Source organism: Rhincodon typus, chromosome 6 (assembly GCF_021869965.1).
Source record: "Rhincodon typus isolate 14 chromosome 6, sRhiTyp1.1, whole genome shotgun sequence".
Taxonomy (NCBI): Eukaryota; Metazoa; Chordata; class Chondrichthyes; order Orectolobiformes; family Rhincodontidae; genus Rhincodon; species Rhincodon typus.
The window spans coordinates 51506226-51522432 of record NC_063337.1 but is presented as its reverse complement, the minus strand read 5'-3'; the positions used below and the strand labels follow the sequence as shown (position 1 = coordinate 51522432).

Genomic DNA, 16207 nt, shown 5'->3' with positions numbered 1-16207 from the left:
CCTGCTTTTCCCCAAGATTCTTCGATCTCTTTTGCCCCAAGTGCTATATTCAACTCCTTCTTGAAATGATGCCATGTTTTGCCCTAACTGCTTTCTGTGGTAGCAAATTCCACAGGCTCACCACTGGAGAAATTTCTCCTCATCTCAAACCTAAGTGGTTTACCCTGTATCCTTAGACTATCATCCCCAGTTCTAGAATTCCCCACTATTAGGAACGTCATTCCTGCATCTACCTTGTCTAGTCCTGTTAGAATTTTGTATGTTTCTATGAGATTCCTCATCATACTTCTGAACTCTGGTGAATATAATCCTAACTAATTCAACCTCTCCTCATTCATCAGTCCTGCCATGCCAGGAAACAGTCTGGTAAACCTTCGCTGCTGTCCCTCTATAGCAAGAACACCCTTCCTCAGATAAGGGGACCAAAACTGCAGACAATATTTGAGATGTGGTTTGACCAAGGCCCTGTACAGTTGCAGCAAGACTTCCCTGCTCCTGTACTAAAATGATCTCGCTTTGAAAACCAACATAACATTTGCAGAGATAGTAGGAATTGCAGATGCTGGAGAATCTGAGATAACAAGGTCTAGAGCTGGATGAACACAGCAGGCCAAGCAGCATCAGAAGAGCAGGAAGGCTGACGTTTCGGGCCTGGACCCTTCTACAGAAATCTTGTTATCTTATATAACATTTGCAACCTGAACTGCATGCTTACCTTCAGTGATTGGTGCACGAAGACACAAAAGTCTGATTGTATAGTTCCCCTCTCAATTTATGGCCATTCAGATAATAATCTGATTTTGCTCTAAAGGTGGATAACCTCATATTTATCCACATTTTGCTGCATCTGCCATGCATTTGCCCACTTACTCAGCTTGTCCAAATCACACTGAAGCATCTCTGTATCCTCCTCACAGCTTGCCCTCCTTTTGTGTCATCTGCAAATTTGGAGCTATCACGTTTAAATCATCTAAATCATTAATATATTGTGAATAGCTGGGGTCCTAGCACTGATCCCTGAGGTAGCCCAGGATCCACGGCCTGCCATTTGGAAAAAGACCCACTTATTCCTCCTACTTGTTTCCTGTCTGCCATCCTGTCTTCAATCCATCTCAATGCATGACCCCCAAGCACAACCTTCTCAACAGCAACTAGAAACAGGCAAAAAAGTGCTGACCAGTCAGTGAAGCCCACATTCCACAAGTGGATTTAAAAAAGAATTACAGAGGGGTTGCAGACCATTTAAAAAGAAAAACAGGCCATTTGACTGAACTATTCCTTGCTGCTGCTTATTCTCCACATGAGTCTACTCACACACTTCATCCAGCCCTACCTGCATTTTACTTCAATTCCTTTCAACCTCATGTACATATTTTAAAGGCATCTGTGCAATTCATCTCAACTATTTCTTGTGGTAGCAAGTTTCGCATTCTGATCGCTCACTGGGCATGAAAATTTCTCTCAAATTCTTCATTGAATTTGCTGTAGCCAGCAGGCATGATCTTAGCTGTCTATTAGTGATTTGGCAGGTGACAGCTTTACATGTCAACGATTGTATGCACAAACATAGCTGCTGGAAAATAATTATTTACTACTTCCTGTGTCTATATTTGTGCAGGTGCAAATAGTTGTATTGAAGTTCTGTTCCCTTTGAGAACTCTCACTGGCTGCCATTATTACAGACAGTTAAATCACAGGTGTAATTACCTCTGAACCGCAACACATTATCTGTTTTCCTTTCTCATGTACATGTCTGTGATTTGTTGCAATTACAGGAAACATGTAATAGATCAGTATAATATTTATTTACCCTTCATATCTCCCCATCATTTGCTATGCACAATATAAGTTCCATTAACGTAAATATTCTGACATTAAGTTTGAAGTTGCATTTACTTGATGATTTGCTTTTTTTTAATCCATTCACTAGAATAATGATAATATTCTGTGGAGAAACTTTATCTAACTATAATTTCCCACATAACAACTTGTAACTTTGAGTCATTTGAACCTGGTGGCATAACTTTCGCAATCCCTGGTGTACTTTATAAATTCAGTATAAACTGTGGGAAACGCTGCTGTTGCCAAGTGGGAGAGCATTGGAGGTTTCTGACATCCGATCTCCAAGTTTGAATGTAAAACCTCCCATGAATGCCAGGGGACAAGAATGCATCACTCCTCTCTAAATATCTAACCACGACAGCATACAGACACCAGTGTGTTTGGATTTTATGCAATAGTGGAAAATGGGTGATAATGAGAATCCATTCTGCTTTTCTCCAAATTTGAAAGACAGTGGAAAAAAAAATCAGGAGAGATGTAAAATGTGAGCTACCACCCATCTTTATCATACTATTTCACCAAATCCTGATCATTCTCACTACCAATAGCAGAGGCTGAACATATATATTGGAAAGCTACAAAGAATCCTGATGAATCTTTTCACAAACTAATCAGTTGCAAACAACCCCAGAAAATCTTGACATGATTTCTTTCACTACGTCTACTAAATTGCAGGGGATACAATGCCTTGCATTCATATCCTTTTACATTAGAACAATTTGATATTGTTACCTTGTTCCCTCCCTCTCTTTGCAAAAAAAAATGGCAATTTTTATAAAAGCAAGGTAGTTAAATAAACAAGTCTTGATGATGAAGATTCAGACATAGATCAGTATGGACATTAAAGAGTTATGTGGGAAGATGGGAATTCTAACTTGCAGGTCATGACTGCACTAACAATCATTTATTTCGCTTTGTTCCATGCCTCTTCCTGTTCTTATACTATAGGCCACCCTCCCTCTCCTGCTGTCCTCCAGCAGGGGAGAGAACCTGCAAATCCCACAGTCCAGTGGGATAGGAGGAGAAGACACAAAGAGACGCAGGGAAATGGGACTAATTCAGTTTAGGAAACCTGTTCGGCATGGACGAGTTGGGCCGAAGAGTCCGTTTCAGTGCTATATGACTGACTCTGAGAGATATTGGGGAAATAGCAGAATATTCATGAAAATTCAAAGTACTGTGGACACTGGAAATCCAAAATACTGGTTAGAAATAGAAAATAGTTACTGATAATACTCAGCAGATCTGGCCAGCATCTATATAGAGAGAAACTGATTTGTCTGTGAGCTTTCATCAGAGCAGGAAAATGTTAGATACATAATTGGTTTTATTTTTCACCTTCCCCTATATCACTTGCTCAAAATCTATAAGAATGTTGATTATAGAGTTAAGGGTAAGGAAGAATAAATGTCACGATACAAGGCCAAAGGGAATGAAAATTGTTAAAAATAAAGGAGCAAAAGATATCTGGAGGAGCTGAGAAAGGCAAAATCTTGAATGGCTGCTGTCAAAAAGCAAATGAACAAAAGTGAGAAATGAGAGGAAGAAATCAAACCAGCAAAGAAAAGAGAGAAAATTGAACAGGGAAAAAGCTACAAACTAAATATGTTGAACTTTGTGTAGAGTGAGTCCAGAAGGTTGAAAACTGTCCAGTCTTTCATTGAGCTTCATTGGAACACAGGTAGTGGCCAAGGATAGATAGATGGTAGATCATGGAGAATTTAAATGACAAGTGACATGAAGTTCAGAGTCATGCTTACAGATTGAACAGAAGGGTTTGCCATACCAGCATGTGTTTGGTCTCCTCAGTACACAGGAGACCATGCTTTGAGCAGCAAATGTACAGTATACTAAATTGAAAATATAGAACTTTGTCATTGTTTTGCCTGAAAGATGTGTTTGAGACCTTGGACAGTACTTGGGGAAGAGATAAAAGGGCAGGCAATGCCTCTCCTGCTCTTGCATGTAACAGTGCAATAGAATAGAGAGGGAGGGGTATTAGAGATTACTGAGGAATGGAACAGGCTGTAAGGAAGGGAATAGTTCCTTTGGAATGCTGGAAGCAGAGGAGAAGATTTCTTTTTGTGGTGGCTTCACACCTGATCTGGCAGAAATGGAGAATGGTGATTAACTGAGTGCAGAGTCTTGTGGGGTGGAAAATGACAACAATGGATACTCTATCATGGTTCTGGGAGGGAGGGGAATTGGTGAAAGCAGAAGGGCAAGAAATAGAATGTACATAGTCAAATACCCTGTTAATCTTGATGGGAATGTCCTCTATTGAGGAAATAGGAAAATAGAACAGTTATTATAGAAAGTTGCATTGTCCAATCAAATGCAGCAGAGACAAACTGTGAGAATGGAATACAGTCTTTACAAAAAGAAAACATTGAGGAAATGCAGTCAACAGTTATGGAAATCAGTGGGTTTTTTTTTACTTAAAAGAGCTGTTTTTCAATATGATTCCAAGTTCAACAGGGTGGTGGCAAATGACAATTGGCTATGCCTCTGTTTAAGAGAAATTTTAACTGTTGCTTGGTAACTTTAACCGTATTTCTGTTTTGAGACAAATGGGCAAATTGGATAAATTCCTGGTACAACCTAATGACAGAGAGCCACTGTCAGAAGCAATGCCAGTTCAGGTAGATGCTGTGTGCTATTAATCAACAAGCAATAATTGGAACCTGACCGCAGCACATATTTTGCTATTTTTGGTTGTCCACTGGACCTCAGCTGCCAGCAGTGCACGTTCAAAATGAGAAAATAAACACACTTTCATACGCTATCTACAACTGAAAGTCTCAGACTAGGATTGGTGTTGGCCGTTCTTGTATAAACAGAAGAATCATTTGTTTGGGCTGGTCTGCCTCATCATCATTCACTGTAGGTGGTCTCACACTCATATAGACAGATGAAGAGGTTGGAAAAACATCAAGTAATGTTTGCTCCTGTTTGTATACTTAAAATCTCCCAAGGCAGAGAAACAACAAACTGAATCTTCCCACATTTTGGCTGAGTGTTGTTATCAGGGAGTTTAATGGAGGGTTTCCAACTGTGAGCGCTATCAACTTCTCATTGCAATTCTCTATTGTTTGCCACACTAATTATGCATCCCACCTTCACGGTGCTACAATCCTGAGCTCAGCAGAGATGGAGGTGATTGGGCAGTGCGAGGACCTTCCAGCTTTAAAGCTGGCCACCATCAGCCCAGCTCCACACCATTTCAAATGCTGAAAGGCACGAACTGTCCTTAGTTGTTGCTGTAAATTTGGAAAGGCCAGGTCTGAGCGAGGTATTTTGACACCCACTTCACCAACAGGGATCTGGACGTCCAGGTGGATAGAGTGGTGGAGAAGATGGCTGTCCTGTTTCCTCAGACCAGTAGAGGCAGTCATGACACCAAAAACCGCAGCTTGGTCCAAAGTAGCGAGCTGGTTCAGTGCAGAATCCACAATGCAAAGGGACACCCAGCCATGCCACAGGAAGGTTATTAACCCTGTGTGTTCCAAAAGGGTAAGTAGCATCATTGCCTCTCACTCTCTAGCTCGCACACTCTCTCTCGTCCCCCACTACTGCACCCATCTCCCACCAAGGCTTATGGTCTACCACTTGCACCATTGCATATAACATCTCCCCTCAATGGTCCTAATATACCCCATCTCCCCAGATTATGAAACCTTGCTGTCCTCTGTACTGCCTACTCACTTGCTCAGGAGACCTCCCACTTGTCCTGCACCTCCACCAACAATAACAGTGCTTACAGCCACTTTCATTTCACTCAATCCCTCCCTTATCTCACTGCAGGGAGAAAGCAGGCCGCAATAGAGCAGTCAGGGCCAAACCAATGTTTTTATCCTCCTCTCCTACAAAGAAAAGCTCCTCAAACTTGCAGGAAAGGACCCTGACCACTCATAAGAATGTTGAGATCTCCGTGTCCTAACAACAAAATAAAACTCATTGTCAAGTGCTGTGCTGCTGAACATACTTAACTTTCTTAAACTACTCAACCTTCAGCCCCTAATGTTCAATGATCTCTCTCTTGTCTTGCGCTCACACCAGTGGCGTCCAAACACCCTCCACACACACAGGAGGCCAGCCCTTCCTCAACCTCAAGAGGATGAAGGCACAGATCACTCAGGGGAAGCACCAGCAAGACCTTCATCTGCACCCTGCACAAGCTCAGATCCTGATACCTCAATGGAGATTTTAGCAAGAGCCAGGAGCACAATCTGGTGAGCACATCAGTGGCACAACTCAGCAACTAGCTGAGGAAGAGATCCCCCCCAATCACTGGAACTCAAAAGGCTGCTGTTGATCGGCCCCAGGAAGGAGAGCACCCCATGTGGTTAGCCATTAATAACTCTGTGAAAATACGCAAACAGACACAGAAGCAGCAGGCAGGTTTGTTGGAGACATTTGGGAAACCGTTTCATAGGATGGCAAAGTCCATCAATGTTAATAGAAATGAGCTGGTTCTGGCATGTGTGTATCCATTTGGGAAGCTTGGCTGCTCCCTTGGAGAGCAGGTCCAACAGAATGTTTCGGTGGGTGCTGGAGGCCCACACAGATCTGCGCCCCATCGTTTTAGCTATTGGTGCTCAGCATCAGCAGCAAGGTAGCAGGGGGACAAGATTTACAACCTCACACCAAGTTCCCTTCTTCGCAAGGAGACAGGGCAATAGCAGCAAGCATCCTGACTGAGGAGAAACCACATCCTCCCACCGCACCCCTCCCCCTCCCCCCACCCCCCCCCAAAAGTCTCCTCTCAGCGGTACCTGGACCTTCCACCTTCATTCTAAGACCTCCAACTCTGTTTTTAAGTTTATGCTGAGGAATGTGAGCCTGCATTTGGACACGGCACGCTGAGCACGTTTGACCCTCTAGCCACAAACGTCCCTCAGGTGATCGCCAAATTTCCAACAGGCTCCACCATAGGGCAACACCCCCTACCCCAGCTACAGAGGTCAGGACACACCTCGATGTAGTGGGAGGCAAGGAAAGATGAGGGCATATAGGTGACATGGGTGACACTTTGTTAACAAAGGCGATCACATTTTTAAATATATTAGCACTTTAAACCAGTGTCTGTCTGATCAACTGGCATCATTACAGCTACAAGAACAAAAGTACAGAAACTACTGTTTCTTGGTGCCATACAATGTTAAAATCCTGTCAGAAGTGTTACATTTTCCCTAAGTACAAACATATCAAAACATGTCATTGTTAAATGTGGAAGTATCAGACGTTGTGAAGCCTTCAAATAGTTGTCAAAGTCAACTTATATTAAACAACAGTGGAGAACAGCAAACAAATAAGCTGCATTTCGTGCTGGGACTAAAGAAGGATTGCGTGCCTTTCGAGCAACAACAAGTGTACAGCCAATGAATGGTGTCTTCACCCAAACTCGCATCTATTGGAAGTGCATGTCCATTAAGTCCAGATTAACTTGTTGTGCCTGTTGCTGCAATATTTTCCCACGCAGAAGTTAATATGTGTCCTGCTCCATGTCCTCATTATTCTGTTTGGAAGACTGCTGTTGCTATTCCAGTTCTTCAGCATCTGTCTCATCCAGTCTTTGCCACAAAAATCCAAGCATAAACCTGACCTTCAGGAGGCCTGTCGATTGCTCCATGATAGCCCTGATTTAAGATGAGGCTGTATTATATATATACTTGGTTTCATACAGGGAGTTTGCCTAATGGAGTCACCAGCCAAGGTTGAGGGGGTTGCCCTGGTATCCCAGCAGTCATCCTTGTAAGGAATGCAGCAGGAGCCTGAAAATTCTCAAGGACATAGGCATCATGGGATATTGGATGCAGACTTCGAAGACGTGGTAATGATGATCATCGATGACTTGAGCATTAACTGAATGAAATCTTTTTCTAGTCATGACGTCACTATGTTATGGTATGCTCTCCTTCAGTGGCAGAGTATAAAATACAAAAGCAGGGATATAATGATGAAACTAGCAAGACACTAGTGAGGCCGCAACTGGAGTACTGTGTGCAGTTCTAGTCACCACATTACAGGAAGGACATAATTGCTCCAGAGAGAATGCAGAGAAGATTTACTAGAAAGTTGCCAGGGTAGGAGAACTGTTGCAACAAGGAGAGACTGGAGAGTTTGGGATTGTTTTCCTTGCAACAGAGAAGGCTGAGGGGTGACATAACTGAGGTGTACAAAATTGTGAGGGGTAGAGACAGCGTAAACAGGAGGAACCTGTTTCCCTTGGCAGCGAGTTCAAAAACCAGGGGTCGTAGATTCAAGCCAAGTGGCAGAACCATTAGAAGGGGAGTGAGAAAAAACATTTTTACACAGGGTGGTGGGAGCCTGGAATTTGCTGGGTGAATTGGTGGTGGAGGCAAAGACTCTGAACTCATTTTTAAAAAGTACCTGCTTCTGCACCTTAGGTGCTGTAAGGTGCAGGGCTATGGGCCATGTGCAGGAAGATGAGATTAGAGAAGGCATCTTTGGGTCACCAAGGGCAAGTTGGGCCAAATGGCGCCCTTTTGTGCTATATCATTTCTATGGTTCTGTGTTTCTATATGGCAGTCTCAATGCAACTTGTGTGTGGTCTGCATACCAACATTTTGGACTCGGTGCAAGCTGGAGGAACCACACCTTATCTTCTGCTTTGGCACCTCACAGCCTTCAGGACCCAATATCAAGTTTAACAACTTCAGAATGTGGACACCGCTTTCCTTGTCGATTTACCTATACCCACAATCCCAGTTCCTGTCATGAAATGGGTTGCTTTCGGTATAACCAACCCATTTTCAATTACTCATAGTCACCACTATCACCTATCTAGTTTTTCTTCTTCCCTGGCCCATTTCCTTTGTCTGCCTATCATTTTTTCTGTCTCTTTATGTAGCTCCCTCTCCAGCTATCTGCTCAGTCCTTTCCCCCACCCCACCCCTGTCATCAGTTTAAATACCACCTTTTCCTAGTTGCTTCTAGTTCTGAAGAAGGGTCAAAGGACTCGATATTAACTCTGTGTTCTCCCCACAGATTCTGCGAGACCTTCTGAATTGCTCCAGCAATTTCTGTTTTTGTTTGCTCCAGATCTCCACTATCCTCAGTTCTTTCTTTTATTTATATTAAAATATTCTGTGATGTTGATTGAGAAATAAACTTTGGTCAGGAACAAAGAAGAATCCCCCTGGTCATCTTCAATATCGTGTCATGAGATACTTTATAATAACCCAATTAGGCAAATAGGAACTCGAGTTAACATCTCAAGCAAGAGACAATACCTCTGACGTTCCCTCAGTATGTCAGCTGTGACTTTATGTTCATGTCTGGGGTGGGATTTGAACCCACAAGTTACTGACTCAGGCAAAAGTGCCACCACCAAGTCATTATCATTGTTCCCTAACTCCCACCAATGTTGGAACAAGACTCAGAGTTGTTTTGTAACTTATCTCTAATCTGTCATAATAATACCATAGTAGTGAATGAAATATGCAGAAGTTACAATGCAACAGACTATGTGGCTCAACCAGTCGATGTCAGCATTGCCCCTTCACATGAGCAACCACATAAGATGTATTGGAACTGAAATAATTTGCTGGCATAATTGAAAGGGACCATTTATAATAATTGCATCTAGTTATATAGTATTTAATGTAGGAATGTATTAATTTCAGGAATGTATCCATCTATAAAGTGGAAAAATCTTAGTATTCTTTATGCCTGTCATGATAAAGTACTTTTGAACAGACTTGTTACATACAGTGGGCAGTTCTGAACAAAAATGCTTTTATGGAACTATATTTGTACTGTCACCTGTTTTGTTATTTTGTGTGTGCACATCTTTTCACAAATATTTCACACTTTCACAAGTAAATGACATTAACAGGGGGAAGTAATCTTCCCAACTGTTCACGAGCCGTGTGAAATCCCTTAGCTTTTAAAGATTTACATTTGAATTTAGAACTCTTGAAATCCCATGAAATTTATATGTGGGCAATGGGGATTTTTCCAAAGCATAAGAGAAAACTAATAGAGAAGCTACAGACTCAAATACATCATGTTTGATTAATTAAATACTTTCAATTTCATGTCACAAAAATATGATGATAACTGTCATTGCTAAAAGTTGATTTATATCTAGACTTATTGACTGAATATTAGCAGCTGCTACAGTGGGATTTGAATGCATGTCCCCAGAACAGTAACCTCGGCCTCAGTATTATTAGTGCAGTGACACTACCATTACACCACATGTGCTTTTTAATGCTGATGGATTGGAGTATTGCTGTAAGAAGTGCACCAAACAAGGATGTTACTTTTAGAGCTGAAGGTCACTCTTCAAGAAAAGCATTGGTGTCAGCTATTTTGGAGGGAGATTGCTGATTTAAGTCAATGCAGTCACTCAGGTCCCTCATAACACAATACAAATGAGGGGAAAGTTTCCCACTATCAGAATAAGGTGTTGGTAAATGTACTTATAACTTGTAATGATTGTAATGAGGTTAGACAGGTGGATCTCACTGATTATGAGATCCTTGATTGGGGTTGTTAACCTGGGCCAATCAGGGAGCCCTGACTGTCAGAAACAGGAAACACAGGGATTCTCCTCACTCTAGGGACGGGCTCTGAGCTAGCTGGTCAGAGTCCATGTACCGTGTGTGTGTAATTAAAGGGTGACTTGGTGATAGGATATCCAGCCTCAGTGGAGTTATTTCAGTGGTGACGAGAGTGGGATAGCTCCAGCAGAGTTGCTGATGGGGAGAAGACTCCACACCAGCTTAAACCTGATATTCACGGACTTGTGGGGGAAGGGTGAAATGGCTTCAGGAACGCCAGTGCCAGCCACGTGTCCCCTCTAAGCGAGAGAGACCATTTACTTCAGGGGATGAAGTTTAGTGTCGAAACCACAGAAATGGCCCTGCCTGGGTACGAGGGGAGGTTGACACGAGGTTAAGTCCCGTGACATACAAAGCTCAGATAGGTGATGCAGTCCTGAACTAACGTGCATATTGTGAAATCTGCTACCTTGCAAACAGGGCAGGAGCAAGACATACCTTGTCCCTTGGAACAGCCAGAAAAGCTGTCAGAAACCATGGGTCCTCCCTCTGTCAGTGTCAAAGAAACCTCAGAGTCCAAGATGGATGCAGCCGATGTTGCAGCCTCAATACCATTACCACCCAAAGAACAGGAGAAATTTCTCCTGAGACGGTCGGGGAGCAAGAGACGGGCTATGGTCCACTACACACTGCCCATGTCAGTGTCAGAGTCAGAGGAACCAGACCTGGGGCAAAAACATCCCAGGAGAAGCTACAAGAAAGAGGTCAGGCCTTCATCCCTGGACTTGGGCAGGGGGAGAGGGATGTATTAATTGGAATGAGGTTGGCCAGGTGGATCTCATTGAGTACATGTTCCCTGATTGGCCCAGTTTAACAGCCCCAATCAGGGAGTCATGGCTGACAGATATAAACAGAAGTCACGAGGATTCTCCTTACTTTATGGTCTGGCTCTGAGCTAGTTGGTCAGAGTCCATGTACTGTGTGCATGTAAATAAAGGGTGATTTGGTAATGGGATACCGGCCTCTGTGGAGTTATTTTGTAACTTTTACACATGTTTCTTGTCCAGCTCATTAACATTAGAATGAAACTAAACTGAGAGCTGCTGCAGTCTGTGATGGTACTATTCGAAGTATTGTACACAGTCATTATCCCTTTAAAAAGATTTGGCTTCATATTCACAAGCTCAGAACATCCCAAAGCGCTTCACAACTAAAAGTGTATTAACTGTCAACTGTCCCCTCGCCTGACATACCTTTCTAGAAGATGGATGTGGTAATGTCTAAGGCCTACTACTCTTCCAATGTAGGGGACTTTACAGTTAGGTCAGCAGCCATGAATAAAGAAGTTAGCAATGTTCTACTAAAATACATCCACGGAATGTTCCTTCACCTTCAAATAATGTGACCTAAATATGGAGTGTCACTCAGAAAATACATGGTGGTTATTAAGCTATGTTTGTTGTTAGATACCACTTGAATAATAATTCAATGTATACCTTTTCTGTTCCTGATGGCTACCAGGAGTTCTTCAGAAAAGTCCACAGCAGGGCTGTGTTTAACTGGTTGAATTGAGTAGCCAACTTACTTAAATTCTCAGAGATAGTAGGAACTGCCGATGCTGGAGAATCTGAGATAACAAGGTGTAGACCCGAAACGTCAGCTTTCCTGCTCCTCTGATGCTGCTTGGTCCGCTGTGTTCATCCAGCTCTGCACTTTGTTATCTCTTTACTTAAATTCTCTTTGGATTGCATGGGCACTTTAAGTGAGGAGCTCCTTTAATACTTTTTGCACAGATACATAAAGGGGATGACTTTTGTCCAGCCTATGCAGGAATCTTTGGACAGCCATGCAGCTTAGGAGGGCACCCTGTAAAAAGTGGTATTTCCACAACTCAAAGCATGAAGGTGTTGCCTGTTGCAAGCATAACTTTGTGTCATGTAGCTGATAAAGACCGACTTTTTGATGTACTTTATCTCCTGGGATTGAAACATCCGACAAACCTCATGCTGTAGTGAGCCTCTTCTACAAGAACATACTATCTCTGATCTAGATAATGTCTATAGATTACTGTGCAGCAGATGGTTCATTTCTATCTCAATCTGCTCTGAAGTAGTGGTAGTGAAGGTAGGCTACAAATGAGAACCTGAGATTTTAATCAGTCTAATTTACAGAAGTATAATTAAAGCAGAGTAAACATGGGGTTTTTAAAATCTCCATTTCCTTTCCTCCCTCATGTTACAGTATCTCCCATAACAAGTAAGCTACAAAACAGAGTATACCATCGATTGAAATAATGTCCAAGGTTGTGGAATTTAAAACATGACTTGAGTTGCACCTATCACTACTTTACACCCGAGTATCTGCAAACTTGTGCCCCAAAGTCCATTAGTCCAAAGTAGTCTCTTAATTTCCACCGATTATACCCATTAGGGAACGTTCATCATTGTGCGCCTGGAACCTGGTGCACAGACAACAATTATCACTTAAATTCTTCACTGATCACTCATACATGCCATAGCCTTAAGTGAAATGAAGGCTGGCTCAGATTGGTTTCTGCTGCTGTCGCTGCAGTTATTTTGAGTTTAGATTCATTCTAGCTGAATGTAGTCAATTACAGCAGCGCGCAACAAATCTGTGCACCTTCAATTGATTCTGATCCCAGGTCTAGTGTAACAAAGATGATCAAAGCAACTGAATGGAACCAATAAATAACTAAGACCTATGAACATTGATCAGTCAATTAAGGAGCTGCTAATTTTCAGATAATCTCACTTAATCTGAGATGCTAGAGAAGCCCTATTCCAGTTACTAAACAATTACACTGCTTGGCCAATAGGAAATTTTACAGAGATTGTAGGAACTGCAGATGCTGGAAAATCTGCGATAACAGGGTGTAGAGCTGGATGAACACAGCAGGCCAGATGCTGCTTGGCCTGCTGTGTTAATCCAGCTCTATACCTTGTTATCTAGGAAATTTTACAATTGAGTTTTTATATTGATGGCTATGCATGGAAAGTTACACATAATATCATCTTGCTAAATTTGCCAGTGTACTTTGAACAACTGGGAGTGAATAGTGCATGTTCATCAATAAAGAATTTGACACCAAGGCAGGGCAGATAGATGTTGGCAGAAATTCTTGATGCAAAGGATTAGAGAAAAGTATTAATATATGGAACGTCTGGACACAAGGAATTGGCTGAGAGACAAACCAGTGTTTTTTAAGGGAAAAGGAGATAAATATTTAAAGTTGAAGAAGATACAGAACTACAGCGAAAAACAAGGAATAATATTTGTTTTGACTTGCTGAAGGAAAACAAAGCTAGCAAGGTTACGATGGAATGAAAAACCACTTTTGGTTCTGTAACTTCTACAGTGCTAAAATAGATTAATTAAAAATGGATATACTGCTTCTAATCTTGTTAATATTATTACATGCCTCTAAACCAAATTTAAGTAATAATAGGTGCTTTTAAGACTTTGTGAATGTTTTCGTACTTGGACAACATTAGTCAGCAAAATGAGACATTTCTTACCTTTACTTTTCTCTCTTATACAAGCAAACCAAAATAAAATTGAGTGAAAATCATCACAAATGTTCTTTGGCTACTCAACTTTGTTATTGTACTATGTATCTGTTCTTTGTAACTTTAAAAAAAAACACACACTCCCTTGCCCATTGTGTCAAATCCCTATGGAATCTAAAGGCTCAGATTATTCATATATGATGTCCATCCAGTTTCTTTATATGCTCATAGAATCACAGAATGTTTACAGCACAAAGGAGACATCCAGCCTGCTATTTCAGTATTGGCTGTCAACAAGAACAAAAAGATAGTCCTATTTTCCATACAGTAACCCCTTCTATTTTGTTAATTTTCCATTTCCTGGTGGAAGCCATGAACTTTCTACCTCTGTGGCACTCTCAACAATGCATCCCAGATCCTAAATATTCTCTACCTAAGGTTTTCTTTTGTTACGTTCGGTTCACTTGCCATTCATCATCATCAGTATCCTCCAACTTTGAACATTTCCAATGGAAACAGTTTTACTTTCTCCACTTGATTTAAACCTCTTGTATCTATCAAATATCCTTAAACTTTCCCTCAGGAAAACACTCCCAGTTTTTCAATCTATCTTTAAAACTGAAATTCTTCATTATTCTTATAAATATTACTGTACCCTGTCTCATGCCATCACATCTTTCTGTTCATTCCTCCAACCAAAAAGTATCACTTCACACTTCACTGCATTAAATTGTGTTGAATCTGCTATTTGTCTGCCAATTCCACCAGCCTTTGTCCATTTTTAAGTTTATATCCATTGTGGAGTAAACGTTGTGATTTATCATGGTTGTCATGGTCTAGTTTTTAAATCAGCACTTGTCTTACTTTCTCGCTGGTCATTGAGCTACAAGACCATACCCTGACAAGATTATATCTTTCAATTTTTGGTTCTCATCTAGAAAGATGTCACCTCTTTGCTTGGCACCTTATTTACAGATTGTAGCCCTTCTTCACGTAGGTAGAATGGAAAATCAACCCATTGATTTCAAATAAAGTGGCATTATAGATCAGAATTCCCTATTATAATTTGCACAATAGTTAAGCAATTGTAATTTAATTTGTAATATAGGCTATGATGATTTTAAAAAGAACAGCTGGAAACAACTCAATGTTTTGAAAATGATAAACTAACTGAATTAAAAAAGCTGATGATAGAGGGAATAGAAACCATATTGTAATGTACACTTCCTTAATGGTTCCTGTATCTAATTCATTTCTTAGACCTGGAAGAAGCGTTGGTTCATTCTACGTAGTGGACGGATGAGTGGAGACCCTGATGTCTTGGAGTACTACAAAAATGATCATTCTAAAAAACCAATCCGTGTGATAGATCTTCATTTCTGTGAGCAGGTCGATGCAGGACTAACATTCAAAAAGAAAGAGTTTCAAGACAGCTTTGTATTTGACATCAAGACAATTGACCGTACCTTTTATCTGGTGGCAGAAACTGAGGAAGAAATGAACAAGTGGGTCCGATCCATTTGCCAGATCTGTGGATTCAATCAATCTGATGAGAATGCAGGTAACAAAATACACAACACTGAAATCTTTTAATGCAACACTTGCTAGTTATTCTGCATGATCTCTGTTTCCCACTTGGCAAATACATGTTTGTTTGCTTGGTTTTAACATATCGGGTAGCAACAAATGCACCAGAACAGTGAAAATATTTACTTTTATTAAAGAGTGCAATTATTTTTCCAATAGTTTTGATGGTCAATTATTGTAATAGTTAATTGCAAAGTAATTTTAATTTTGAAAGGGCTTCTGTTCTACTTAAAATGCACTGAAAGGATTTATCAACTGATATGAAAATAACTATGTCTGCTACAAATCTCTAAACTGGAACATGGTAGAAACATATTGCAGACTTGAGAAGAAGATAGTGATTCGAGTTAAAATTTTAAAGAATGTCATAGAGGCATAGAGTTGTACAGCATGGAAACAGACCTTTCAGTCCAACTAGCCAATGTAACCAGATATCCTAAATTAATCTAGTCCCATTTGCCAGCATTTGACCCATATCCCTCTAAATCCTTCCTAATGGAGTACCCATCCAGATACCTTTTTAATTATTGCAATTGTACCAGCCTCCATGACTTCCTCTGGCAGCTCATTCCATACATGTACCACTCTCTGCATTAAAGAATTGCCCGTTAGGTCACGTTTAAATCTTTCCCCTCTCACCATAAACCTATGCCCTCCAGTTTTGGACTCCCCCACCCTTGGAAGAAGACCTTGGCTGTTCACCCTATTCATGCTTCTCAT

At 41.1% G+C, this 16207-nt stretch overlaps 1 protein-coding gene across 1 annotated transcript; it reads left to right on the top strand.

The window, feature by feature from the left end:
• Nucleotides 1–5253: 5253 nt before the first annotated feature.
• Nucleotides 5254–15552, top strand: LOC125483316 (GRB2-associated-binding protein 2-like). The gene is made up of 2 exons (XM_048598017.1): nt 5254–5355; nt 15161–15552. The coding sequence occupies exons 1-2, from the start codon at nt 5296–5298 to the stop codon at nt 15491–15493; spliced, it is 393 nt and encodes a 130-aa protein (XP_048453974.1). The 5' UTR covers nt 5254–5295; the 3' UTR covers nt 15494–15552.
• Nucleotides 15553–16207: the final 655 nt, after the last annotated feature.